The sequence below is a fragment of the Rhinoraja longicauda genome, chromosome 20 (genome assembly GCF_053455715.1).
Source record: "Rhinoraja longicauda isolate Sanriku21f chromosome 20, sRhiLon1.1, whole genome shotgun sequence".
NCBI lineage: Eukaryota > Metazoa > Chordata > Chondrichthyes > Rajiformes > Arhynchobatidae > Rhinoraja > Rhinoraja longicauda.
The window spans coordinates 2,966,364-2,991,890 of NC_135972.1; the positions used below are offsets into that span (position 1 = coordinate 2,966,364).

Consider the following 25,527-nt stretch of genomic DNA (forward strand, 5'->3'; position numbering starts at 1 on the left):
CAGCTGCACCTGCAGTTTTCCTTCCTCCACTTTGGAAGAGTAGAGGTGCAACACTCATTCATTCTGGGTCCGAGCTACGCCTGTCTACACTGCGTTGTGCTGTGCGTGTGGAATGTTGTGATCTTCTCCTGAATCCACTCTTGCCGTGGCCTGATTAATTCGTCACCCACCGCACGGCCACTAGATGTCACATCCGAGCCTTGCAATAAGCCCATTGAAAGGCAACGAAGCAAAGTTACCGGTAAAGTAGGCATGCAGGTGCAGCAGGCAGTGAAGAAAGCGAATGGTATGTTGGCATTCATAGCGAGGGGATTTGAGTATAGGAGCAGGGAGGTTCTGCTGCAGTTGTACAGGGCATTGGTGAGACCGCACCTGGAGTATTGCGTACAGTTTTGGTCTCCTAATCTGAGGAAAGACATTCTTGCCATAGAGGGAGTACAGAGAAGGTTCACCAGATTGATTCCTGGAATGCCAGGACTTTCATATGAAGAAAGACTGGATAGACTCGGCTTGTACTCGCTGGAATTTAGAAGATTGAGGGGGGATCTTATAGAAACTTACAAAATTCTTAAGCGGTTGGACAGGCTAGATGCAGGAAGATTGTTCCCGATGTTGGGGAAGTCCAGAACAAGTGGTCACAGTTTAAGGATAAGGGGGAAGTCTTTTAGGACCGAGATGAGATTTTTTTTCTTTCACACAGAGAGTGGTGAGTCTGTGGAATTCTCTGCCACAGAAGATAGTTGAGGCCAGTTCATTGGCTATATTTAAGAGGGAGTTAGATGTGGCCCTTGTGGCTAAAGGGATCAGGGGGTATGGAGAGAAGGCAGGTACGGGATACTGAGTTGGATGATCAGCCATGATCATATTGAATGGCGGTGCAGGCTCGAAGGGCCTAATGGCCTACCCCTGCACCTATTTTCTATGTTTTCTATGTCTATGTTTCTATGTAACATTCACCCTCGATAAGAAGCAATGCCCAGCCATTCCTTCTCTCCAGAGATGCTGCCTGACACGCTGAGTTACTCCAGCATTTTGTGTCTACTTTCGGATTAAACCAGCATCTGTGGGGTTTTTTCCGACACGTTAATAACTTGATGGTTGAGTTTCTCTCTCCCACGTATAACATGCAGTCTTGTTCCCAGTGGCTCCAGTCATTCAAACTGGTCTACATACAGAAGTGGCGATTTTGTTTAAATGGAAAGAAATGGTGCTAAATGCAGAGCACAACGTTTGACCATTGGCTATTCCCCTGCTCCGCGTGATATTAGATTCTACTCGATCTGTTTATGCACCAGACTGTCGACACAATGTGTGTTCAAGGAAGATTTGCAGCTGATCGGAAAGCAGGGTGTTTTGACAGAGTCATAGAGCAGATCACTGACTGTGGACGATAAATGGTAGCGAGGTATCTATTTAGGAAGTTAATGTTGAAGTAAGATGCTGCCAAGCTGGAAAGGGTGCGGAAAAGATTCACGAGGATGTTACCAGGATTAGAGGGTGTGAGCTACAGGGAGAGGTTGAGCAGGCTGGGTCTCTATTCCTTGGAGCGCAGGAGGATGAGGGGTGATCTTACAGAGGTGGACAAAATCATGAGAGGAATAGATCGGGTAGACGCACAGAGTCTTTTGCCCAGAATAGGTGAATCAAGGACCAGAGGTAAAAGGTTCAAGGTGAAGGGGAAAAGAATTAATAGGAATCTGAAGGGTAACGTTTTCACACAAAGGGTGGTGGGTGTATGGAACGAGCTGCCAGAGGAGGTAGTTGAGGCAACGTCTAAGAAACAGTTAGACCGGTACATGGATAGGAGTTGAGTATAGGAGCAAAGAGGTCCTTCTGCAGTTGTACAGGGCCCTAGTGAGACCGCACCTGGAGTACTGTGTGCAGTTTTGGTCTCCAAATTTGAGGAAGGATATTCTTGCTATTGAGGGCATGCAGCGTAGGTTCACTAGGTTAATTCCCGGAATGGCGGAACTGTCATATGTTGAAAGACTGGAGCGACTAGGCTTGTATGCACTGGAATTTAGAAGGATGAGAGGAGATCTTATCGAAACGTATAAGATTATTAAGGGGTTGGACACATTAGAGGCAGGAAACATGTTCCCAATGTTGGGGGAGTCCAGAACAAGGGGCCACAGTTTAAGAATAAGGGATAGGCCATTTAGAACTGAGACGAGGAAAAACTTTTTCAGTCAGAGTTGTAAATCTGTGGAATTCTCTGCCTCAGAAGGCAGTGGAGGCCAATTCTCTGAATGCATTCAAGAGAGAGCTAGATAGAGCTCTTAAGGATAGCGGAGTCAGGGGGTATGGGGAGAAGGCAGGAACGGGGTACTGATTGAGAATGATCAGCCATGATCACATTGAATGGCGGTGCTGGCTCGAAGGGCCGAATGGCCTCCTCCTGCACCTATTGTCTATTGACAGGTTTGGAGGGATATGGACCAAACGCAGGCAGGTGGGACTAGTGTAGCTGGGACACGTTGGCCGGTGTGGGCAAGTTGGGGCTGTTTCCACACTGTATCACTCTGTGACTCCATGACTCTAAGAGATATCTGCACGGGGTCAAACTTCACCTGTAAACATCCTGTGAACTTACTGTTTTCATCCCTGTGATTGATTTCTCTACTTTGGTCACATATGTCACGTGGTCTTCGTTGGATTTTAACTCTTTCTGTTGAATTCGTTCATAAATGCCGACGACCATCTCCCGAGGAATATCCACGCCATCATCCACACCTGGGTAGGGGAAAGGAAGGGAGGGGAAGTCACCAACAGCTACTGCATAAAGCAGATCACAGGCAAAGGCATGGCTGTCAGTGTTAAGTTGTTTTAATCGGATTCAAACCTGGTGCATTTCAAATACTAACCATGCCCAGGCAAGCCAAATAACAGAGTCATACTCCCGATAATAACAGGAGAGAAGGAACGGGTGACATTTTGGGTCGAGACCCTTCTTCAGTCTGAAGAAGGGTCTCGACCCGAAACCTGCTGAGTTACTCCAGCATTTTGTGAAATAAATACCTTTGATTTGTACCAGCATCTGCAGTTATTTTCTTACACTCCCGATAATAACTCTTTGTTCTCTTTGTGGATGATCATGGCTGATCATGCACAATCGGTAATTAATCCACAGGTTACTGATTGTGGGTGATCAGCCATGATCACAATGAATGGCAGTGCTGGCTCAGAGGGCCAAATGGCCTCCTCCTGCACCTATTTTCTATGTTTCTAGGTTTAGGAGAAACTTACGAGGAACAGGATCTTCAGCCCAACCAGACTCTATCAACGAGCAAGTCCCATTTGCCTGCATCTGGCCAAAATCACTCTAAAACCTCCTGACCATGTACCTGTCTAACTGCTTCTTAAACATTGGGATTTTAAACACCACCACTACAACCTCTACAACCTCTTCTGGCAGCTCATTGCATAGACGCACCATCCTCTGTGTGAAGAGATTGCCCCTCAGATCTCTTTTAAATCTGCCTCCTTCTCACTTTAACTCCTTGCCCTCTGGTTCTGGACTCCTCTCACCCAGGAACATGACTGCGACCTCATCTTCCATACCTCTGTAGGATCGCATCTTAGCCTGCTATTCTCCAGGGCCAAACGTCCCAGCCTACCCATCCTCTCATTACGAAGCAAGTCCTCAAGTTCTGGTAACAGCCTGGTGAATCTTTCCTGCATCCTTTCTAGCTTCATAACATCCTCGTACAGTAGGGTGACCGGAACTCAATGCAAAACTCCAAATATGGTTTTTACCAAGGTCTTGTACAGCTGTAACACGATGTCCCAACTCCTGTACTCAATGCCTTGACTGATGGTGGCAAGCATACCAAACACTGTGGCATTACAGGTAGAGCCGCTGCCTCACAGCACCAGAGACCCTGGTTCGCTCCCAAGCTCGGGTGCTGTGTGTGTGTGGAGTTTGCACGTTCTCCCTGTGACTGCATGGGTTTCCTCCGGGTGCTCCGGTTTCCTCCCACATCCCAAAGACGTGCGGGTTTGTAGGTTAATCAGCCCCTCTGCAAATTGCCCCCGAGTGTGTAGGGAGTGGATGAGAAGGTGGGATAGCACAGAACTAGTGTGAACGAGTAACTGATGGTCAGCAGTGGGCCGAAGGGCCTGTTTCCATGTTGTATCCTTCAATTAATCCACAAGAGCTAGAGCAGAAAGATAGTAAATTACCCGTGACCCATTCGGCCCATCAAGTCCATATTGCCCCATATGCATAGTTCTATGTTATCCCAATTTTTGCATGATTTTATTTTCCAATTACATTACACAATCTAGAGCCCAGCAATGCAATAATGGTCCCCATGGGAAACGTCACCTATCCATGTTTGCCAGAGATGTTGCCTGACACTCTAAGTTACTCCAGCACTTTGTGTCTTTTTTTGTAAACCATCATCTGCAGTTCCTTGTGGCCCCAAAGTAATAACTATGGCAGGACACTGTGAAACAATTATCTAGCATTAGTGAAATGTTCCTATTACTTGTGTGGCATGGTGGCGCAGCGGTAGAGTTACTGCCTCACAGCGCCAGAGACCCAGGTTCAATCCTGACTACGGGTGCTGTCTGTAGATAGTTTGTATGTTCTCCCCCGTGACCGCGTGAGTTTTCTCCGGGTGCTCCGGTTTTCCCCTCACACTCCAAAGACATGCAGGTTTGTCGGTTAATTAGCTTCTGTAAATTGTTCCTAGTGTTTGTAGGACAGTGCTAGTGTGCGGGGGTCGCTGGTCGGCGCGGACCCGGTGGGCCGAGGGGCCTGTTTCCACACCGTGCCTCTAAACTAAATCAAACTACTTGCCAAGACAACGTGAGATGGCCACACTCACCCCGTAAGTTGCGGATGAAGTCCTCCAGCATCATCTTGCGATCGGGCTTGATGTTGGGGCTGTACATGTCTGTGTTCAGCAGAATGATGGCAAAAGCGAGGATGAAGATGGTGTCTGGGTTGTGGAACTGCTGAACCACTTCGGGGTTGCACATGCAGTAACGCTGGCTGGAGGAGGCACACACAACACCCAACGTCAGTCACAAACACCAGCAGGGTTTGCCAACTATCCCACTCCCAAATAAGGGACAAGGTGACGTCCGGGCCTACAGTGTCCGGGCCTACAGCGCTCCCCGGGCCTAATACAGGACAAGGGCGGTCCCGTACGGGACAACCCAATTTAGCCCAAAGTACGGGATGTCCTGGCCAACACGGGACAGTTGGCAATCCTAAACATTAGTGCACCTCAGTCTCTGGCAACAAATCTAATCAATTCACTGCATTCCTCCGTGTAAAATCACCAGCATTAGATAAGACAATCCCCCTCTATTGGAAACAAGGCCCCGAAGGGATGCGCTCTGAAATAATATGCTGATTTTTGTACCTGGTTTAATTAAAATCTTGATAATGTGCTCAGCTGGTTATTCAACTTCCACTGCAGTCATCGTAAGAAAGAAACAGGCTTTTGCAAGATCAAAAGAGAGTTGTGGATGTAGCCCAGTCTGTCATACACACCATACTCCCCCTGGACTCCATCTACACTTCACGCTGCCTCAGGAGAGCAGCCAACATAATCAGAGACTTGTCCCTGTCCCACCCCGGTCATTCCTTCTTCTCCCCACTCCCATCTGGCAGAAGGTACAGAACTTTGAAAGCGCGCACCACCAGACTCACGAACAGCTTCTTCCCCTCTGTTATCAGGCTTCTGAACGGCCCTTCCATACAATACAATACAATAATACAATACAATACAATATATCTTTATTGTCATTGTACCCAGGGGTACAACGAGATTGGGAATAAGCTAGGGTACTGTCCGATTTACCTCTACCCCATTGCGGACATTGGACTTTGTCTGTGGAACTGATGCGCTACAATGCTGAGAACTATATTCTGCACTCTGTACCTTCCCCTTTGCTCTACCTGTTGTACTTGAGATTGGCTTGATGGTATCGTGTACAGTATTATCTGATTTGATTGGGTGGCATGCGGAATAAAGCTCTTCACTGTACCTCGGTACACGTGACAATAATAAACATGACCCTAACCCCACATCTTGCACAGGGTCCACCAAGGAGCAGTGGTAGCTTCCTGTAAACTTTGGAATCACGGACAATATGACTTACAGCACTGGGGAAAAAGGCCTGCAATGTTGTCTACACTAACTGGTGGAGTAGAGAAACAATGGACAACACCTCTGGAAACATCTGGAGTTCTGCTCACACTCAAGTATCTCTGCTGGACAGATGCCACCATGTACAGATTCCCAACACAAGCACTTAACTATCAGAGGTATATAAGACAATAACTGCAGATGCTTCACAAAATGCTGGAGTAACTCAGCAGGTCAGGCAGCATCTCAGGAGAGAAGGAATGGGTGATGTTTCGGGTCGAGACCCTTCTTCACTCCAGCATTTTGTGAATAAATAACTATCAGAGGTTATCCCTGCAAGAGCTTTCTTGCATTTTCCCGGGCGGCCGCCATTGTGTGGAGCGGGAGCACGTGGCATGGGTGGTCACATGGGTGACGCCACCCTTTGTCCCGTATTTGGGAACGAGGAAGTTGGCAACCCTTCTAATACGGGACAAGGGCGGTCCCGTACGGGACAAACTAATTTGGCCCAAAATACGGGATGTCCCGGCTAATACGGGACCGTTGGCGAGCCTACAGGTAGCTTCACTGAAGCGTTATAAAACAGCAACATGACTCGCTGAGTCACGACATTGAACTACACCATTTGCTTCCCTGTTGCTGCAAAACTGCATCAATCCTTGTGGTTTGCTATAAAAAGGATCACAATTGAAGCTTCGTTTTGGGCTCATTTAATATTCTAGGAATATCTTTCCCGCTAAGTAAATACAGACAGTAACAGCAATCACAATGAACTCTGCTCACTTCATAAACAGGGTGCAAGTGTATTAACATCCTCTCTCGGCAACATGGTCTACACTAATCAGTTTAATTATTCATCTAAATGAGCATATTTAAAGGTCGTTATGCAGTTGATGGTGTCAATATCATCATTCTAATTTGCGAAACTGCTCTATCATCCTGCTCTTAGACGTGCTCTCAGGCTAATTAAAAATTTGAATTGGAATTATTAATGTAAGTCAGGGGTGGGCAGCCTTGTTCTGCATGGGCCCAGGGCCCATGTCCGTGAGCAGATGACGGGCCACATCTATCGCCAGCGTCGATAAATGGAGCTAATAATAATCTATATACTAAAACTCTCGTTTGTTTGTTTGTTTGTTTGTTCCTGAACTACAGCCAAAACGGTACACGATAGCGCGACAATTTTAGCCCCACCTTACTCACCATCATCCCTTTGGTGCTAATGGAAGAAGTTTCATTGAAATCGGTGTTATATTTTTAAAGCTATTCACAATTTAAAGTTTAAATCTATCTCCTAGGGAGGAAGGGGGGGAGGAGGGAAGATAAGGGGGGTTGAGGGGGATGGTGTGGGGGGGAGGGGAGGAGGGAGGGGGAGGATAAAGGGGGTTGAGGGGGGTGGAGTGGGGGGGAGGAGGGAGGGAGGTGGGGAGGGGAGGGGAGGGAAGGGTAGGGGGAGGGGGGAGAGGGGAGGGTAGGGAGTGAGGGGGGAGTGGGGGAGGAGAAGGTGCTGCACAAATGCAGGAGAGGTTTGGGCCAAACGGGTCCACTTGGTCTAGTACATAATAATAATACATACCAACTAAACTTTGACTTATATTTGTATATTTAAGCAATATTATGTCTACTGAACATAGCAGTTAGTTTGAGACACTGGTATTGAACCTACCCACACCTCTCTCTGTCTGTCTGTTTGTTTGTCTGTCTCATAGCAGTTAGTGTGACACTTGGTGTTGTTTTTCCCTCGAGAGACTCCCATTACTATCCTATTACTATGACCGTATAACTAAGCTTCGAATCATCATGAATCTATTAGCATTCTACCAGGTTTTGCTAAAGTTAACATGACAGTACAGTCACCCCATAGCATTTCTGGACCCAAACTCTCGCCTTTCCATGCCCTTCCTAAACGCTTCGCTCACTGCACCTGTATCGCGACTGTAAACCGTGCTGTGGGTGGTCGTTGAGCGTAATGGAGGGAGGGTAACGGCGAGGGTACAGACCGAGAGAGAGAGAGAGAGCGTGAGTCGACGGGTGTTCCGATGTGGAATCGGTTGTGTCTATGTGTGTGTGCGTGTGTGTGTGCGTGTGTGTATGTGTGTGTGCGTGTGAACCTGTCTGGGATAAGTGTTGTGTGTGTGTGTGCGCGTGTGTGGTGTGTGTGCGTGTGTGTGTGTGTGTAAACCTGTCTGGGATAAGTGTTGTGTGTGTGTGCGTGTGTGGTGTGTGTGTGTGTGTGTGTGTGTGTGTAAACCTGTCTGGGATAAGTGTTGTGTGTGTGTGTGCGTGAGTGGTGTGTGTGTGTGTGTGTGTGTGTGTGTGTGTGTGTTACGCTACTTTTAGAGACAGACACCTTAATAAAACCATATCTCGTGAAATTTAATCTATGAATCAGAAGTATTGGTAAATAATCAGAAAAAAAACACACCTGCATGCTGGGTTGATATAATATTTCTCTTAGGGACTGGGGGCCGGATGAGTTCAGGTTACGGGCTGGATCCGTAGGTTGTGGACCCCTGATCTAACTTATCACACATACACTGATTCAGTTTGAACAGTATTACGAGCATCCACGGACATTTAAACAGATGATGCGGACTCCAGCGCTCTCATTGTAGTTAGAACATAGGACATAGAAGAGCACAGCTCCAGCACAGGGACAGGTCCTTCGGCCCACAATGTCTGTGCTGAACACGATGGCAAGATGAACCTAATCTCCTCTGCCTGCACGTGATCCATATCCCTCCGTTCCCTGCAGTTCCATGCGCCTATCTAAAAGCCTCTTAAACACCACTATCGTATCTGCCTCCTTCACCACCCCTGGCAGCACAGAAAAGTGAAGACTTTTCAGTGGCAGAAATCAACGTCAAGCCCTGCCTTCACCAGTCAGGGTAGTGAGCATACAGCTGTACAAGATGTTAGACAATAGACAATAGGTGCAGGAGGAGGCCATTTGGCCCTTCGAGCCAGCACCGCCATTCAATGTGATCATGGCTGATCATTCTCAATCAGTACCCCGTTCCTGCCTTCTCCCCATACCCCGACTTCGCTATCCACATCCGAAGTGCTGTGTTCATAAGTGATAGGGACAGTTTTAGGCCATTCGGCCCATCAAGTCTACTCCGCCATTCAATCAGGGATCTATCTCTCCCTCCTAACCCCATTCTCCTGTCCATAACCACTGGCACCTGTACTAATCAAGAATCTATCTATCTCTGCCTTAAAAATATCCACTGACTTGCTGTCTGTGGCAAAGAATTCCAGTTTCAAAACCCTCTGACTAAAGAAATTTCTCCTCATCTCCATCCTAAAAGAACATCTTTTAATTCTGAGGCTGTGCCCTCTGGTCCTAGATTCTCCCACCAGTGGAAACATCCTCTCCACATCCACTCTATCCAGGCCTTTCACTATTCTGTATGTTTCAATGAGGTCCCCCCTCATTCTTCTAAACTCCAGCGAGCACAGGCCCAGTGCCGACAAACGCCGACATGTTAACCCACACATTCCTGGGATCATTCTTGTAAACCTCCTCTGGACCCTCTCCAGAGCCAGCACATCCTTCCTCAGAGATGATGACCACGATGCTGGAGACAGACACAAAATGCCGGAGTAACTCAGCAGGACAGGCAGCATCTCTGGAGAGAAGGAATGGGTGACGTTTCTGGTCGAGACCCTTCTTCAGACCCGAAGATCCAGGGATGCTGGGTTTTAGAAAGATACATAGCTGCCATATTGAGTTTTGGGGAGAGAGCAACATCACAGAAAAGCCCAGATTGCCTGTGACTGATACACAGCTCTTCGATTGATGGATTCCTGACTCAAGCCAGCATCTGCAGGTCAATAGACAATAGACAATAGGTGCAGGAGGAGGCCATTCGGCCCTTTGAGCCAGCACCACCATTCAATGTGATCATGGCTGATCATTCTCAATCAGTACCCCGTTCCTGCCTTCTCCCCATACCCCCTGATTCTCCGCTATCCTTAAGAGCTCTATCCAGCTCTCTCTTGAATGCATTCAGAGAATTGGCCTCCACTGCCTTCTGAGGCAGAGAATTCCACAGATTCACAACTCTCTGACTGAAAAAGTTTTTCCTCATCTCAGCTCTAAATGGCCTACCCCTTATTCTTAAACTGTGGCCCCTTGTTCTGAACTCCCCCAAAATTGGGAACATATTTCCTGCCTCTAACGTGTCCAACCCCTTAATAATCTTATACGTTTCGATAAGGTCGTTGTGTCTACTTTAGTCTTCACAAATGGTTACCACTATACTAGATGGGACCCATTCCAAACAGATGTAATAAGGTGATACTGGGCACTTGGCAGGCACAATGTGCTGCCAGATTTGTATTTCACCACGTCTTTAATCCTCCCATTCCTGCTGAGCCAAGTCATGGATCCTTTTTCAGTGGAGTAGAAGAACAAGATAGAAGCATCATCTGCCAAACCTAAACATGAAGTGCCAACTCAGGATGTTTCAACATTGAAAACAGCTTGTTGTTGACAGAGCCCAGGCCTCACCATCCCAACCCAGCAGATCCGAGCTCTGGACTTGTGCCACCTGCTTTTATGAATGAAAACATGCCGTTAAACAAGTAGTGGGAGGTTGAGACATCCAAGAACCATCCCCATCTTCACCGATGCCAATGTAAAAAACACTGCACGGTGGCGCAGCGGTAGGCAATAGACAATAGGTGCAGGAGGAGGCCATTTGGCCCTTCGAGCCAGCAACGCCATTCAATGTGATCATGGCTGATCATTCTCAATCAGTACCCCGTTCCTGCCTTCTCCCCATACCCCCTGACTCCGCTATCCTTAAGAGCTCTATCTAGCTCTCTCTTGAATGCATTCAGAGAATTGGCCTCCACTGCCTTCTGAGACAGAGAATTCCAGATTCACAACTCTCTGACTGAAAACGTTTTTCCTCATCTCCGTTCTAAATGGCCTACCCCTTATTCTTAAACTGTGGCCCCTGGTTCTGGACTCCCCCCAACATTGGGAACGTGTTTCCTGCCTCTAACGTGTCCAACCCCTTAATAATCTTATACGTTTCGATAAGATCCCCTCTCATCCTTCCAGAGTAGAGTTGTTGCCTCACAGCGCCGGAGACCCGAGTTCCATCCCGACTACGGGCGCTGTCTGTACGGAGTTTGCACGTTCTCCCCGTGGGTTTTCTCCGGAGGCTCTAGTTCTCTCCCACACTCCAAAGACGTGCAGCTTTGTAGGCTAATAGGCTTGGTATAGATGGAAATTGTCCCTAGTGTGTGAAGGATAGTGTTAGTGTGCGGGGATCGCTGGTCGCCGCGGACTCGATGTTTCCGCTCTGTATCTCTAAACTAAACTAAGGCCAAAGTGCGGAGAGGATAATCCACCCTTGCTTCCTCCTGCAATCCCACCATCACTAGGAATGAGCTGCAGATGCAGCTGGTTTAAACCGAAGATAGACACAAAATGCTGGAGTAACTCAGCGGGACAGGCAGCATCTCTGGAGAGAAGGAATGGGTGACGTTTCGGGTCGAGACCCTTCTTCAGGCTGATGGAAGGGCCTCGACCCGATCCGTCACCCATTCCTTCTCTGGAGGAGAAAGTGGGATAACATAGAAATACCTAAAGTGCGAATGGGTTGGAGTGGACCGGCCCATTTCAATGCTGTATCCTTCAATTAATCAATCAGGTCATTTAGAATGGAGATGAGGAAAACCTCTTCAGTCAGAGAGTTGTAAATCTGTGGAATTCTCTGCCTCAGAAGGCAGTGGAGGCCAATTCTCTGAATGCATTCAAGATAGAGTTAGATAGAGCTCTTAAGGATAGCGGAGTCAGGGGGTATGGGGAGATGGCAGGAATGGGGTACCGATTGAGAATAATCAGCCACGATCACATTGAATGGTGGTGCTGGCTTGAAGGGCTGAATGGCCTATTCCTGCACCTATTGTCTATTGTCTAATTCAATCAATTGTGTTTTGAGCAGAAATCCTAATGAAGATTGGCCTTATCTAATAAAATATGTTCTTTTTGATATTTTATGTTCTTGAACTTACTTTTAAATCCATAAGGAAGTTTTAAATAGACCTACAATTTCATACATTTAAGTGATTTTAGTGTTTCAAAGAGGATTTACATCAGTTACCCATTCCTTTGTGAGTACGTCAGTTAGTGAAGAATTCACAAATCCAGCCAAGCTGAAGGGACAAAGTGCCAGACTTACAATTCCAAATGTCCTTTTTCCTGACTGAATTCAAAATCACTATCATCTGGTTTAAAACAAGAACAGAACCCCCACCAACAATAGATCATGGCCAGATATTTACACATGAGGAGGGCGACTACTGAACGTACTATAATAGCAAAACGCACAGTGCTGGAGGAACTCTGCAGGTCAGGCAGCATCTGGGGAGGGAAATGGACAGATGACGTTTCAGGTTGGGACACATCTTCAACCTACCCGAAACAACACCTTTCTTCAACCAAACCATCCATTTTTTAACAATACTTTTTTTTAAACAAACACTTGTAATTGAAATCTTTGAAATGCATGCATTTTAATATAATATTACTGCAAATAACCTAACAGGATCTTTGGCCTAACTCGCTGAAGAAGGATCCCAACCTGAAACGACGCCTGTCACTTCCCTCCACAGATAGAGCCATAGAGTGATACAGCGTGGAAACAGGCCCTTCAGCCCAACTTGCCCAAACCGGCCAACATGTCCCAGCTATACTAGTCACAGAGTGATACAGCGTGGAAACAGGCCCTTCAGCCCAACTTGCCCACACCGGCCAACATGTCCCAGCTACACGAGTCCCACCTGCCTGAGTTTGGTCCATTTCTCTCCAAACCTGTCCTATCCATGTACCTGTCTAACTGGTTCTTAAATGTTGCGATAGTTCCTGCTTCAACGACCTCCTCTGGCAGCTCGGTCCATATACCTACCCCCCTTTGTGTGAAAAGGTTACCCCTTGGGTTCCTATTACAAGCTGCTGGTTGACCTGCCGAGTTCCTCCGGCACTTGGAGTTTTGCTCAAGGCTCCAGTGCCTGCAGAGACCTGTGTCTCAATACTGCGCAAGGAGCTTTAAGAAGAAGTTCTGTCCTTACCTGAACGCTTCAATGAGCCGCTCCACCTTCTGCGCCTCTCCTTGCACTCGGATGTGAGCCTGGAACTTGCGCAGGGCTTCATCCAATTCCATGTTGGAGAAGTCCATCTCATCAACAACACAACTGGAAGCAAGCAGAGGACTCGTGATCAATTGGATCCTCCCGTTGGGTAGTAAATGGCACGCTACCACTGAAGTAGGTCGTTAGTTTGGGTCGGACATTGGACTGACCTGCATCTCATCCATCACTTCTGAAGTTATGTTTGAGTGAGTTTTCATTCTCATATCACAAGCAAATGACCAGCCATCACTTGCTAATGGAGCCATCACTTGCTAATGGAGCCATCCATTTTTTCACAATGCAATGTTTAAAAAATAAATCACTTGTTATTGAAACCTTTACAAAGCATAATATAAATGGATGTCAGACAAGAAAATATTACACTACCCCGCAACAATAAAATCAAACAGTCCCTAAACAGGCCCTTCGGTCCAACTCAGCCATGCTGACCAAGATGCCTATCCCAACTAGTCCCATCTGCTTACATTTTGTCACCCTCCGCCCTCTTTAACTGTACAATCCATGCACCCATCCAAATGTCTTTTCAATGTTGTAATTGTACTCAATTTTAGTTGTAAGTGTAGGGGTGGCACGGTGGCGCAGCGGTAGAAATGCCGCCTTACAGCGCTTGCAGCACCGGAGACCCGGGTTCGATCCCGACTACGGGCGCCGTCTGTACGGAGTTTGTACCTTCACCCCGTGACCACGTGGGTTTTCTCCGAGATTTTCGGTTTCCTCCCACACTCCAAAGACATACAGGTTTGTAGGTAAATTGGCTTGATGTAAGTGTAAATTGTCCCTAGTGTGTGTAGGATAGTGTTAGCGTGCGGGGATTGCTGGTCGGTGCGGATACATAGAAACATAGAAAATAGGTGCAGGAGTAGGCCATTCGGCCCTTCGAGCCTGCACCGCCATTCAATATGATCATGGCTGATCATCCAGCTCAGTAACCTGTACCTGCCTTCTCCCCATACCCCCTGATCCCTTTAGCCACAAGGGCCACATCTAACTCCCTCTTAAATATAGCCAATGAACTGGCCTCAACTACCTTCTGTGGCAGAGAATTCCACAGACTCACCACTCTCTGTGTGAAGAAATGTTTTCTCATCTCAGTCCTTTCCCCCTTATCCTTAAGCTGTGACCCCTGGTTCTGAACTTCCCTAACATCGGGAACAATCTTCCCGCATCTAGCCTCTCCAACCCCTTAAGAATTTTATATGTTTCAATAAGATCCCCCCTCAGTCTTCTAAATTCCAGCGAGTACAAGCCCAGTCTATCCAGTCTTTCTTCATATGAAAGTCCTGCCATCCCAGGGATCAATCTGGTGAACCTTCTCTGTACTCCCTCTAAGGCTAGAATGTCTTTCCTCAGATTAGGAGACCAAAACTGTACACAATACTCCAGGAGAATGGCCTGTTTCCGTGTTGTATCTCTAAAATTAAAACTAAAAACCTCTACAGCTTTTACTGGCAGTTTGTTGCACATATCCACCATCGTCTGTGTGAAAATGTTGCCCCTCAGGTCTCTTTTAAATCCATCCCCTCTCACAAGTCCATGGCCTCTGGTTTTAGAATCCACTATCCTGTGAAAAAGACTGTGCTATCCACCTCAACTACTCCCCTCATGATGTGATATAGGTCACCCCTCAACCTCATACCCTCCAGAGGAACAAGTTCCAGCCTATCCATCTCTTCTGAGAACTCAAAGCCCTGGGTCCCAGAGGCATACATAGTTGTGAATATTTTCTGCACACTTTCTAGCTTTATGACATCCTTCCATTAGCTGGCGACCAGGACTGCACGCAATACTGGAAGTGGGATCTCACCAACCTTGAGTCTCGCGTGCAGTTGCTGTAACGTGGAGTTCCAACTCCTGTACCCAGTGCCCAGAGCGATGAAGGCAAGTGGCGATGAAGGCACCTTGGTCTACCTGCGTCACCACTTGCAGGGAACCATACACCTGTATCCCTCGGTCTCCCAGTTCTACCACACTCTCCGAGGCTCGACCATTTAGTGCGGCACGGTGGCGCAGCGGTAGAGTTGCTGCCTTACAGTGAATGCAGCGCCGGAGACTCAGGTTCGATCCTGACTACGGGTGTCGTCTGTGCAGAGTTTGTACCCCGTGACCTGCGAGATCTTCGGTTTCCTCCCACACTCCAAAGACGTGCAGGTTTGTAGGTTAATTGACTGGGTAAATGTAAAAATTGTCCCGAGTGTGTGTAGGATAGTGTTAATGTGCGGGAATTGCTGGGCGGCGCGGACCCGGTGGGCCGAAGGGCCTGTTTCCGCGCTGTATCTCTAAATCTAAATCTAAACTCCTGCCCTGCTGTTACTCAAAAGATACAGCATGGAAACAGGCCCTTTGGCCAACTGAGTCCACGCCGACCGTCAACCACCCGTTCACACTAGCTCTACGTTATCCCACTTTCTCACCCACTCCCTACACACTAGTTTGATGTGTTCCCACTTGTTTGATGTTATCCCACTTTCTCACCCACTCCCTACACACTAGGGGTGATTCACAGAGGGCCGATTAACCTGCAAGCCCACACGTCTTTGGGATGTGGGAGGAGACTGGAGGAAACCCACGCGGTCACAGGGAGAACGTGCAAACTCCACACTGAGGTCAGGATGGAACCCAGGTCTCTGGCGCTGTGAGGCAGCAGATCTACCCGCTGCGCCCCGTGCCGCCAGAAGCACTACTCGACATTGTTGAGTAATACTTATTGAAGAGTAACTTGGTTGATTTTACCTTTCATAACACAGGTGTGTTCAGGCCATGTACATCTGCTCGATCCCCTACTGGAGCTGATCAACCAATAGGCACAGACCAGGTGTTGTAGGAAGGAACTGCAGATGCTGGTTTAAACCGAAGGTAGACACGAAACGCTGGAGTAATTCAGCGGGACAGGCAGCATCTCTGGAGAGAAGGAATGGGTGGCGTTTCGGGTCTGAGGAAGGGTCTCGACCCGAAACATCTATCCTGAGATGCTGCCTGTCCCGCTGTGTTACTCCAACATTTTGAGTCTATCTTAGACACAGACCAGAGATCTACTACTGCACCGGTCGATCCTTTGACTTACCGATTTAACCGACTGAATTAAGGACAAACCTGTGACCTTATCCTCAAAAAAAGAGAAAGCAAAGGTGACAAAGAAAACCACAGCCATCTAGAAAAGATAACCAAAGAAAGGTTTACTGTCTGCCTTGCTATAAATAATGAGAAATGCCTTTCCGTGAGCTCCACAATAATTTAATCTCAGGGTTCAAATGATACAGAAAATGTCCTCTTCCATTTCTGCCTTACTGTTGAAGTCCCTGAGGAGAACCAACCCGCCACATGATGACAAAGGGCAGATATTGAAAAACACACAAACCCAATTTATTCTCTTCTTTTAAAGCATCAATCAATAATGAGTTCTCTCGTCCTTCCTAAATGACTTTGCCCTCCAAGGGCTCTGTGCTTTCAATACATTCCCGTTCCGCGGGCAGGCTTTGAGAGCACATTGTTAATTTAAGGCTCAATCACCTGAGAAGTGCTGCATGAAATTTTACAAAGTCTATCTGGAATGCAAACGACTTTTCCCCCCACCACTGGACCTTCCTGCTACTACCCCAAAACAAAATCACGTCTGAGGAGAAACTTATGCAACCGGGAGAGAATTTAGATTTCCTTGCGTAATAATCAACCGGCAGCAGCTTCCGAACGAGAGGAAAAATATTGGAATGAACGGCACTTAACGGGATTCATCTGTCTTCCATGTTGGAACAAGATCATCTGGAAATCTGTCGAAGGTGTTTGTTTGTTTTTATGTGTGCTGAATTAGCCAGGGGAGCAAGGGATATGAAGTTCAAAGAGCTGTTACACTTGAAGAAGCACCCCTATCCAAGGAGTAGGCAGTTGGGACTAACACTTTTGATTTGCCAAAGCATTTGTCAGAACGCTCCCCTGAAGAGAATTTGCTTCTTTGAACAAGGCAAAGCAAACAGGAGCAATCATTTTAGTGATGGGACAATCTCACTCCCAAATAAGGGACAAGGTAATGCCACCGCCCCACGCCCCACGCGACCTCGCCCAGCCAACGGCCACGTGCTCCCGCTCCACCAATGGCGGCCCCCCGGGCCGGGAGGTGGGTTGCTACACCATCCCCGTTAGGCGGCGCACAGGCCTCCGGGCCTACACTGTCTGGGCCTACTGTGTCCGGGCCTACTGTGTCCGGGTCTACAGCGTCCGGGCCTACACTGTCCGGGCCTACAGAGTCCGGGCATACAGTGTCCGGGCCTACAGTGGCCGGGACTATAGTGTCCGGGCCTACTGTGACGGGCCTACAGTGACCAGGCCTACAGTGTCCGGACCTACACTGTCCGGGCCTACAGTGTCCGGGCCTACAGTGTCCTGGCCTACAGTGTCCGGACCTACACTGTCCGGGCCTACAGTGTCCGGGCCTACAGTGTCCTGGCCTACAGTGTCCGGGCCTACTGTGTCCGGGCCTACAGTGCCCTCCGGGCCTAATATTGGGCAAGGGCGGTCCCGTACGGAACAAACCAATTTAGCCCAAAATATGGGATGTCCTGGCTAATACGGGACAGTTGGCCACCCCACCCAAGACACAAAGTTGGCCAGGCGAGGAGAGGAGAGGAGATGGACGTCAGTTGACAGGAACTGCTCCAGTACCTTGAGCGTGCTGGCCGACCGGACTTTGGACTTTGAACAATGGCGGCACCCACATGTGTAATATATGCAAGATGACTTTCACTCTGCAGTTGCACATGTGACAAATAAGGCCCTGTTGACCAGTGACTAAACAAGGAAACAAGTATGAGGGCTTCAGTCAACCCTTTGTGTCTACCTTGGGCTTCAGTCAATAATAGTTGAGCTGAGACAAAATTGAACAATGGGATGGTGAGGAACTGAGACACTTTGGTGACGCGTGGAGAGATTTTCCAACTTTGTTCATCCAAGTTGAGAGCCTTGTGCATCAGTAGAGCCTGTTAAACAACTGGCCACAGCTGTCAGACTGCCTGCGCTGAGAGCCAGGGGAATGATGCACGGCATGTCACAATGCATCGCAGTTCCTCACCTCCTTACACAAGGTGGAGGGATGAGCCAGCTGAGCGGATCGCCGGTCACCTACAGGCACGGACACTGTATGCACGGACACTCTAGGCCCGGACACTGTAGGCCCGGACACTGTAGGCCCGGACACTGTAGGCCCAGAGCTCATGCCGATGCACAACATTGCTCACCTCTGTCCCTCTGCTCCACCTACCGTAACTCTGAGCCAGAGTCTCACCACTGTACTGGAGAGGATTCTTGATTCGTCTACCACCCACTCTCACGTGAAATTAGCAGTGGACAATCGATCATTTTATTGATTTAATAATTAATTTGGATAAAATGTAATTTTGCTAACTCTACTGCCAGCACCTTTACAACCCGAGTGCAGATATCAGACAGTTCTCTCCTTTTCCAACTGGCACGGTGGTGCAGCGGGTAGAGCCGCTGCCTGACAGCGCCAGAGACCCGGGTTCCATCCTGACCTCGGGTGCTGTCTGTGTGGAGTTTGCATGTTCGCCCTATAATGGGTTCTACCGGGCGCTCCGGTTTCCACCCACATCCCAATGACGTGCGGGTTTGTTGGTTAATCGGCCTCGGTAAATCGTTCTTGATACGTAGGGGACTTAGAATTTAAAAGAACGGGCGATTGATGGTCGTCTTGACAGTAGGGCCTGTTTCCGTGCCTTACCTCTAAACAATAGACAATAGGTGCAGGAGGAGGCCATTCAGCCCTTCGAGCCAGTACCGCCATTCACTGTGATCATGGCTGATCATTCTCAATCAGTACCCCGTTCCTGCCTTCTCCCCATACCCCCTGACTCCGCTATCCTTAAGAGCTCTATCTAGCTCTCTCTTGAATGCATTCAGAGAATTGGCCTCCACTGCCTTCTGATGCAGAGAATTCCACAGATTCACAACCCTCTGACTGAAAAGGTTTTTCCTCATCTCCGTTCTAAATGGCCTACCTCTTATTCTTAAACTGTGGCCCCTGGGACCATGTTTCCTGCCTCTAACCCCTTCCTGTGTCCAACCCCTTAATAATGCTGGAGTAACTCAGCAGGTCAGGCAGCATCTCGGGAGAGAAGGAATGGGTGACGTTTCGGGTCGAGACCCTTCTTCAGACTGAGATTCTCCCGAGATGCTGCCTGACCTGCTGAGTTATTCCAGCATTTCGTGAATAAATACCTTCGATTTGTACCAGCATCTGCAGTTAATTTCTTATACCCCTTAATAATCTTATATGTTTCGATAAGATCCCCTCTCATCCTTCTAAATTCCAGTGTATACAAGCCTAGTCGCTCCAGTCTTTCAACGTAATCAAACCAAATCAAGCTCGAGTCTTGGCAAGTGAAGGCATGACAAATGTGGCCAATTCAGTCCAAAAGGTTGATGTGGAGGCTCCACGCACTGCACACATTAACGCAGTGGGGCAGCCTCGGCCTGATTCACTTTCACATAATGAAGCTGATCTCATGATCAGTTGCACTGATTATTCCAGTATTTTCTCCACAGTGTGAACTGAAATGTAATACTGGGTCCTTAGTTTAGAGTTTAGAGATACATCGTGGAAGCAACCCCCTTCTGCCCACCGAGTCCACGCCGACCATCGATCACCCGTTCACACTCGTTCTACATTATCCCACTTCCTGGCCCCGTAGCAGAAGTGTGCATGTGGTGGGGCTGGAAACTGGAAGTGTCCTGAGCTCATTCTGCTCCCACCACCATCTATTGTACACGTGGTGGCTCCCACTGATTGTCGCCGGAAGCTTGCGGCCTTTTCAGGACGGACAATGACAGCGATGTAACATTTGAAACATGGATGGTGGACGCGAAAGAAGAAGGTCCCAGTTTCCCGTCCACTCCCTACACAATAGGGGACAATTTACACAGAGGGGCCGATTAACCTCCAAACCCGCTCGTCTTTGGGATGTGGGAGGTAACCGGAGCACCCGGAGGAAACCCACGCGGTCACAGGGAGAACGTGCAAACTCTACACAGGCAGCACCCGAGGTCAGGATCGACCCGTGGTCTCTGGCTCTTTGAGGCAGCGGCTCTACCCGCTGCTCCGCTATGCCGCCCCATGGTTGTGCAGGGAAGTCCCACTCCCACAGCCTGATCAGACAGATCTCAACTTCTACTTCTTTACAAAATGGAGTTGGCTTGGAATAACAATGTCTGCTGTCAAGTCAGGTGGTGGTAGGGTTGCCAACTTCCTCATTCCCAAATACGGGACAATGGGTGACGTCACCGCCCCCCGCCCCACGTGACCTCACCCAGCCAGCACCCACGTGCTCCCGGCCCGGGCGGCCGCCATTGGTGGAGCGGGAGCACGTGGCCGCTGGCTGGGTGAGGTCACGTGGGGCGCGGGGCGGTGACGCCACCCTTTGTCCCGTATTTGGGAGTGAGGAAGTTGGCAACCCTACTAATATGGGACAAGGGCGGTCCCGTATGGGACAAACCAATTTGGCCCAAAATACGGGATGTCCCGGCTAATAAGGGACAGTTGGCGAGCCTAGGTGGTGAGTACCTGTAATCGGTTCAAGAGGGGGGCCACAAGAGGGACACGACAGGCTGCGATGAAGAAAATGTGATCAAAGTGGAATAACAGGCTCTTCCGTCCCTTATTGAGGCTCGCTAAAGATGCAGCTGCGGTAAAAATAGAAGCAGGCTTGTGTTTCTGCTTCTGTGTCCGATAATCAAAGTGGCAGCTCTGTGTGCAAGTCAGTCACGGTCTCCTGCAGGCAACATCACCTTTGAGCAGCCAGCACTAATGTAGAGCATATTATCATGCTTTGGTGAGTTTTAACAACTTCTACGTTGAGAGAGGGATTACTAAATCAGACCTGACATCCTGCAGCCTGCTCATTAATCAGTATTAACTCTCTTGAACGAGTCATTAAGGACTTGGTTAGGTCTCCAACTACCCGGATGACACTAGAGCAACCGTTCTCTCGGGCTGCTTTGTGCTTTAGTCAGCCTCACGGTTAATTATTCATTCTTTTAAAGTTCTCCTTTCTTTAAAATCCCAGGGGGGGGGGTCTCACCGTGTCCTGCTGTAACCGTAGTGCGAGGATTGGAGAATATCCCGGCAGCGCCCCAGGTTACGCAACTGTTCCTCAAATGCTTGACCTATTTTTTCGATCTGGTACATTTCCTCGAGTTAACTTTGCCGTGGCTGCTTAGTATCATCGTTTGTTCCGGGCATTCTCGGTCTTGATTTTGAATGAAAGCTAATGGCATGTTGGCCTTCATGACAAGGGGAGTTGATTATAGGAGCAAAGAGGTCCTTCTGTAGTTGTACAGGGCCCTAGTGAGACCGCAACTGGAGTACTGTGTGCAGTTTTGGTCTCCAAATTTGGGGAAGGACATTCTTGCTATTGAGGGCGTGCAGCGTAGGTTTACTAGGTTAATTCCCGGAATGGCGAGACTGTCGTATGATGGAAGACTGGAGCGACTAGGCTTGTATACACTGGAATTTAAAAGGATGAGAGGAGATCTTATTGGAACAAATAAGATTATTAAAGGATTGGACATGCTAGAGGCAGGAAACATGTTCCCAATGTTGGGGGAGTCCAGAACCAGGGGCCACAGTTTAAGAATAAGGGGTAGGCCATTTAGAACAGAGATGAGGAAAAACCTTTTCACTCAGAGAGTTGTAAATCTGTGGAATTCTCTGCCTCAGAAGGCAGTGGAGGCCAATTCTCTGGATGCTTTCAAGAGAGAGTTAGATAGAGCTCTTAAAGATAGCGGAGTCAGGTGGTATGGGGAGAAGGCAGGAACAGGGTACTGATTGTGGATGATCAGCTATGATCACATTGAATGGCAGTGCTGGCTCGTAGGGCCGAATGGTCTACTCCTGCACCTATTGTCTATTGTCTATTGATTAGAACACAAGGCAGAAACAAGGAACTGCAGATACTGGTTTACAAAAGAAGACACAAAGTGCTGGAGTAACTCAACGGGTCAAGCAGCATCTCTGGAGAACATGGATAGGTGACGTTTCACAGAGTGCTGGAGTAACTCAGCGGGTCAGGCAGCATCTCTGGAGAACATGGATAGGTGACGTTTCAGGTCAGGACCTAAAAGAAGGATCTGAGGAAGAGTCCTGACCCAAAAGGTCACCTATCCATGTCCTCCACAGATGCTGCCCGACCCGCTGAGTTACTTCAGCACTCTGTGAAACGTCACCTATCCATGTTCTCCACAGATGCTGCCCGACCCGCTGAGTTACTCCAGCACTCTGTGAAACGTCACCTATCCATGTTCTCCACAGATGCTGCCTGACCCGCTGAGTTACTCCAGCACTGTGTTTTCTCCAGAATATAAAGTAGGCAGTGGAGGAAAGGGCAAGGATATGCACAAAGTCAAGAAGCTGTAGACCGGTGGTAATGTGCCCACACGACCTGAATTACTGCTGGATTCATGAAGCCAGATATCGCCTCACTTGCCCAGTGCCACGCATGGGAGGTTGTCCAGAACTACCAGAGGGCGCTTATCAATGTTCTGCAGATGTTCCCTTGCGTCTCCAATGATGTGTGAACACAAACACTGATGTACCACCAAGTCACACGGAACACAGTAAGCATCTTTTACCAAGGGTGAAATGTCAAACATCGGAGGGCATGTAACAGGGGCCTGGAGTCACACAGCACAGAAACAGGCCCTTCAGCCCACTCGTCCGTGCCCCATCTAAGCTAGTCCCATCTGCCCGCATTTGGTCCATGTCCCTCTGAACATTTCCTATCCATGGTCCATGTCCAGGTGTCTTTTTAAAGTTGTTTTCGTCCCTGCCTCCACTACCTCTCCTGGACAGCTCTTCCCACACACCCACCACCATCTGAGTGATAAAGTTGCCTCTCAGGTTCCTATTAAGTCTTTCCCATCTCATCTTAAACCTTTATGATCATTGACTTCTCTAACTTCAGAAAGTCCCTGCTTTCCTTCTCTATCCCCTCCTCTTCCCAGTTCTCCCAGTAATCTCCCTTTCTCCGATTACATTTTGTCTTTGTCCCGCCCCGTCCCCTGACATCAGTCTGAAGAAAGGGATCTCGACCCGAAACGTCACCCATTCCTTCTCTCCCGAGATGCTGACTGACCCGCTGAGTTACTCCAGCATTTTGTGTATACCTTCACCTTGAACCTATGTCCACTGGTTCTTGATTCCCCAACTCAGGGTAAAAGACTCTGTCCATTCACCCCATCTGTTCTCCTCCTGATGTTACACTCCTCGATGATATCCCCCTCTCAGTCCCTGTGTTAGACTAGGCCGAGACTGCCCAACCTGTCACTATAGCTCAGGCCCTCTAATTTTGAATCTTAATGGAAATAAGAGATCTGGGGCAAGCAGAATGAACAGTCTTTAGTCGTGTTTCTATTTCTGATGCTCTTACTTCACGTCTTTTGCTTTTAGTGCAGTGTTTAATGGAGTTGCTTTAAGTAAAGCTCCAACATAAGCTTTTAAGAAGTTGCAATTCCACACTGCAGTACTCTGGAAAAGTGCTGTGTTAGTAAGTTACTTCCTGCAGCAACTTTTATGTATTTAATTTTTATTTTACAAGCCCCTTGTGTCTTTCCATGGGTTCTGATGCACTACACTTCCGACAGTGTCTACAGCACCAAATCCACAGAGTCATAGAGCGATACAGTGTGGAAAGAGGCCATTCGGCCCAACTCGCCCACACTGGCCAACAATGTCCCAGCTGCACAAGTCCCACCTGCCTGCGCTTGGTCCATATCCCTCCAAACCTGTCCTATCCATGTACCTGTCTAACTGTTTCTTAAACAATGGGATAGTCCCAGCCTCAACTACCTCCTCTGGCAGCTCGTTCCATACACCCACCACCCTCTGTGTGAAAAAGTTACTCCTCAGATTCCTATTGAATCTTTTCCCCTTCACCTGAACCTATGTCCTCTGGTCCTCGATTCCCCTACTCTGGGCAAGAGACTCTGTGCATCGACCCGACCTATTCCTCTCATGATTTTGTACACCTCTATAAGATCTCCCCTCCCACTCTATCCAAGTCTTTCACTATTCTGTATGTTTCAATGAGGTCCCCCCTCATTCTTGTAAACTCCAGCGAGCACAGGCCCAGTGCTGACAAACGCTCATCATAGGTTAACCTACTCATTCCTGGGATCATTCTTGCAAACCTCCTCTGGACCCTCTCCAGAGCCAGCTCATCCTTCCTCAGATATGGGGCCCAAAATACTTTGGATCTGTCTTCAATGAGGACGATACACACAATTTCCCAAATATTCTAGGGGCCGGAGAACCTAGGGTGATGGAGGAACTGAAGGAAATCCACATTAGGCAGGAAATGGTTTTGGGTAGACTGATGGGACTGAAGGCTGATAAATCCCCTGGGCCTGATGGTCTGCATCCCAGGGTACTTAAGGAGGTGGCTCTAGAAATAGTGGAAGCATTGGAGATCATTTTTCAATGTTCTATAGATTCAGGATCAGTTCCTGTGGATTGGAGGATAGCAAATGTTATCCCACTTTTTAAGAAAGGAGGGAGAGAGAAAACGGGTAATTATAGACCAGTTAGTCTGACATCAGTGGTGGGGAAGATGCTGGAGTCAATTATAAAAGACGAAATTGCTGAGCATTTGGATAGCAGTAACAGGATCATTCCGAGTCAGCATGGATTTACGAAGGGGAAATCATGCTTGACAAATCTACTGGAATGTTTTGAGGATGTAACTAGGAAAATTGACAGGGGAGAGTCAGTGGATGTGATGTACCTCGACTTTCAGAAAGCCTTCGACAAGGTCCCACATAGGAGATTAGTGGGCAAAATTCGAGCACATGGTATTGGGGGTAGGGTACTGACATGGATAGAAAATTGGTTGACAGACAGAAAGCAAAGAGTGGGGATAAATGGGTCCCTTTCGGAATGGGAGGCAGTGACCAGTGGGGTACCGCAAGGTTCGGTGCTGGGACCCCAGCTATTTACGATATACATTAATGACTTGGATGAAGGGATTAAAAGTACCATTAGCAAATTTGCAGATGATACTAAGCTGGGGGGTCACCTACCTGGACTCCACGAAGGCTCGCAAACTCACCCGCCTCCAGACGGATGCCTCCACCGACACTTCTCGGCAGCGACTCGACCGCCCGCAGGCCCGCAACTCCGCCGCTACTCCGCCGCTACTCCGCACTGCCGGCCGGCCAGCCAGCCGGCACACCACGAGGCAGAGAGAGGCCCGCGGCG

At 48.4% G+C, this 25,527-nt stretch overlaps 1 protein-coding gene across 5 annotated transcripts in view; it reads right to left on the reverse strand.

Moving 5' to 3' along the window:
• iqsec3a (IQ motif and Sec7 domain ArfGEF 3a) overlaps positions 1 to 25,527 on the reverse strand; it is a 253,682-nt gene that overhangs the window by 37,455 nt on the left and 190,700 nt on the right. For all 5 annotated transcript variants that reach the window (XM_078416738.1, XM_078416737.1, XM_078416741.1 and 2 more), the window contains exons 6-8: positions 13,194 to 13,316; positions 4,833 to 4,999; positions 2,594 to 2,733 (exon numbers count right to left, since the gene is read on the reverse strand). In XM_078416738.1, the coding sequence (XP_078272864.1) occupies positions 2,594 to 2,733; positions 4,833 to 4,999; positions 13,194 to 13,316 (430 nt within the window). The remainder of the gene's footprint in view (positions 1 to 2,593; positions 2,734 to 4,832; positions 5,000 to 13,193; positions 13,317 to 25,527) is intronic.